The sequence below is a fragment of the Austrofundulus limnaeus genome, unplaced genomic scaffold (assembly GCF_001266775.1).
Source record: "Austrofundulus limnaeus strain Quisiro unplaced genomic scaffold, Austrofundulus_limnaeus-1.0 Scaffold426, whole genome shotgun sequence".
NCBI lineage: Eukaryota > Metazoa > Chordata > Actinopteri > Cyprinodontiformes > Rivulidae > Austrofundulus > Austrofundulus limnaeus.
Genome location: NW_013952828.1, coordinates 153,275 through 156,384, shown reverse-complemented (window position 1 = coordinate 156,384; position 3,110 = coordinate 153,275). Strand labels below are relative to the sequence as shown.

At 37.2% G+C, this 3,110-nt stretch overlaps 1 protein-coding gene across 1 annotated transcript in view; it reads left to right on the top strand.

The window, feature by feature from the left end:
* Positions 1 to 3,110, top strand: part of LOC106529200 (cornifelin homolog B) — a 19,951-nt gene that overhangs the window by 10,436 nt on the left and 6,405 nt on the right. Inside the window, exon 4 of the mRNA XM_014024556.1 lies at positions 992 to 1,137. Within this exon, the coding sequence (XP_013880010.1) occupies positions 992 to 1,137 (146 nt within the window). The remainder of the gene's footprint in view (positions 1 to 991; positions 1,138 to 3,110) is intronic.

Sequence of the window (3,110 nt, the reverse complement as noted above, 5' to 3'; positions counted from 1 at the left end):
AAAGTAAAAGTACTTTTACACACTCTCTAAGAATGTTGAATTTACTGAACCAAACTGGTTCCATTAAGCCAGGTTGAGTAAATTAAACAATATGCTTACTGTATATTCTTTGCTTAATTTACTCGACTGGGATTAGTGGAGCCAGTTGACATGACTTTGTTGAGTAAATTCAACACTGCAGAAACATCTTCATTCATGATGAGTTCCAACATATTTAATTTTGTAGTAACTAGGTGTTACATTTTAAAGTAAAGAAGTGAAAGTATCATTTTTAGCTTTAACTAAAGGAAATTAGTTATTAAAAAAAATAGTTGGTAAAATTACAAATGCTCAAAAAAACTACTTAAGTACTGTAATGAAATAAATGTATTTAGTTACTATAAACTTCTGGTCACCTCAAAAAGAGGCGAACAGTGTTCCTGTGGCAGATAATCTGTGGAAGAAATGCAATAACAGCCTCAGTGTGTTGTTTTTGTGCAGATAAAACTTTAGAGTAGATTCCTTTCTTGTGCAGCGTTTAGACGACTCAGCAACAGATGGGGGAAGAGGGAGCACTTTTGCTGTATTCACTGGAAAAATAAATCCTTATTTTCTCTACATTTCTTCCAGCGTACTTTTTTGCCTGGCCTGGCTTCAAACCCAGTGTGTCCTGCACTCTTGGATTTGTTGTGGCTCACTGCCAGCCTGATTTCTGATAACAGGAGACTTGGAGTTCTACTCAGGCCGGGTCTCACAGCACACTTTTAGGACCTTATAAAATYGGTTTTATTAAATATTATTTAGTTAGTTATATAACAATGAGACTGCTTGGCCAACTGTAGCCGGGTCTTACGACACAAAAAAATCTCACACCAAGAGTTTAGAGTTACCATTGAATCAGAGGACCTATGGGTTGTATCATCCTGTTATAGAACCCTAGTTACAATATAAAACAGTGATGTTTAAGGGTCTTTAAAGTAATATTGAGTTGAAATGTTTCTCTGCCCACCAGGCTGCTGTGCTCTTTGGTGTTTCCCCTGCATGCAGTGTCAGACGGCCGGTGATTACGGCTGGTGCTGTCTCATGCCGATTCTGGACTTCTGCTGCATAGTGTCCTGCGTACTCCGGTCCGGCATCAGGGACCGCTACCACATTCCTGTGAGTGGGGGTGGGGAGCGAGAAAGAGGGAGTCTTATGTGTTGTGTCTTATTTTTTATATGCATTAGTGTTGTTTTTAATTCACTCATTTAGTTTGAACAATAAGTCTATGTTTGTTTCAKTGCAACATATTCAGTTTCTTTCTACAAATCTGCTTTTCTCACAAAGTGAAGAAACTTCCTCTTTTGGTCAGTTTCCAAACTGACTTGCAGCTGCAGAAGTAGTAKTTTCAGTTCCTTTCTGACAGATTGTTAGAAGCTTTACGCACAAAGATGAGATTTCCTGTTTTGTTTCAARCTTTAGCCTCACAGACTTTCACAAAATGACACAAAAGGGGTTTTCGACCCAAATTAACAGCAATACGGCAATAATTTAAACAAAAACCCAAGAAAYGCACTTTTGTTTTCTGACAAATAAAAGCATTCAGTGCAAATCATATTACATTCATAACGCTTCACAAAAACCTTTTTAGACTTTTGTCAGTGTGTGAGCGGCAGGTTTGTTTTGCAGGTGTGGTTTTTTTCCTCCCACCCGTCCTGAGCTTTAGACCAGGAACAGAGTCTGGTTCTGGTCTCTGCTTTCAAAGCATTAAAGCAAATGTAAGCACAAATGTACACAAATCTATGCAAAAAGTCACGTCGCAGTAACTCAAACAGCTCACAGAAGTCATGTCYTGCAGCTACGACATCCCAACAGAAACCATTTCTATTCATACTGGTTAGTAAAAATCTTCTGATGTGTGACAGCGTTTTACTGTACTCCCAACKCTTCCAGTAAAAACTGTGTTTTCCAACCCAGTTCCTCATGGCTGATATTTTGGCAGTGCAACACCTTAAAGTGCCTGTGACATCAAAGTTTTGTAAAAAAYATGAATGCATTTTTTGAAATATATTATTGATAAAATATTTACAAAAGAGATTTTGTACCGCTGAGATGAACAGTTGTTGAGATATTTGCTTGTGAAGCAACAGGAAGTGATGTCAGAGGGGACTGTCTGCATGGAAACAGAGCATTGCTACAAAGGCCGACAACACAGACTGAGGAGAAGAATCTGATGTTTCTTTAGATTATTTTAATCACTATCATAGAGAGATGAGAAAGAGTCATATAGTTCAAATAAAATGGTTTTATTAAACAAAAACCAGGGAGTTCCCTTCTTAAAGAGTTCCCCTTTGATGTCACTTCCTGTTTCAGTTCATCTGAGCCAAGTTCAAAAGAAAACATGTCAATTATGTGACACAAAGGGTAAAATTATGTGTATTATGCCAAGTTTCTTAAATATAAATATATTTTCTTTGACTTTTTGTATTACATGGAAATGCATGTCACAGGCCCTTTAATGGTCAGCACTGTTACCTCACAGCAAGAAGGTCCTGCGTTCAAGCCTCGGGTCTAGGGTGTTTCTCTCAGGAGTACTGTTTGGAGCTTTGCCTGGTTAATAAATACAAYGTTTAAGATGTTTTCCTGTTTCAACACTCCTGCTTTAAAAACCACAGATGATTAACAGACTTCTGCAGCACTATGTGACGTGTTGTAGGAGTGTCTTATCCTTCAAGTCGTGCATTGCCAGAGTGAACATGTGGGGAAGGTGTCCTGATACCAGCACTGATACCAGCATTTTTACAAGTACTTGTAATGCCCTTATACCCAGAACTGACAAGAATACTGATATTGATAATCTAAATGTGTTACAGTTTACACTTCAAAAAATTTTTTTTTTTGCCAGTTCCATGTTTAAAAATTTATACAAGTGGAAACAAAAAATCTTATTTGATATTTTTATTTATTTAAAAATGTTGCAACAGTATGTACAGCGGGTAAAAATAAGTATTGAACACGTCACCATTTTTCTCAGTAAATATATTACTAGAGGTGCTAAAGACATGAAATTTTCACCAGATGTYGGTAACAACCCAAGTGATCCATACATACAAAGAAATCAAACCATAAATGTCCAGAAATGAAGTTATTTG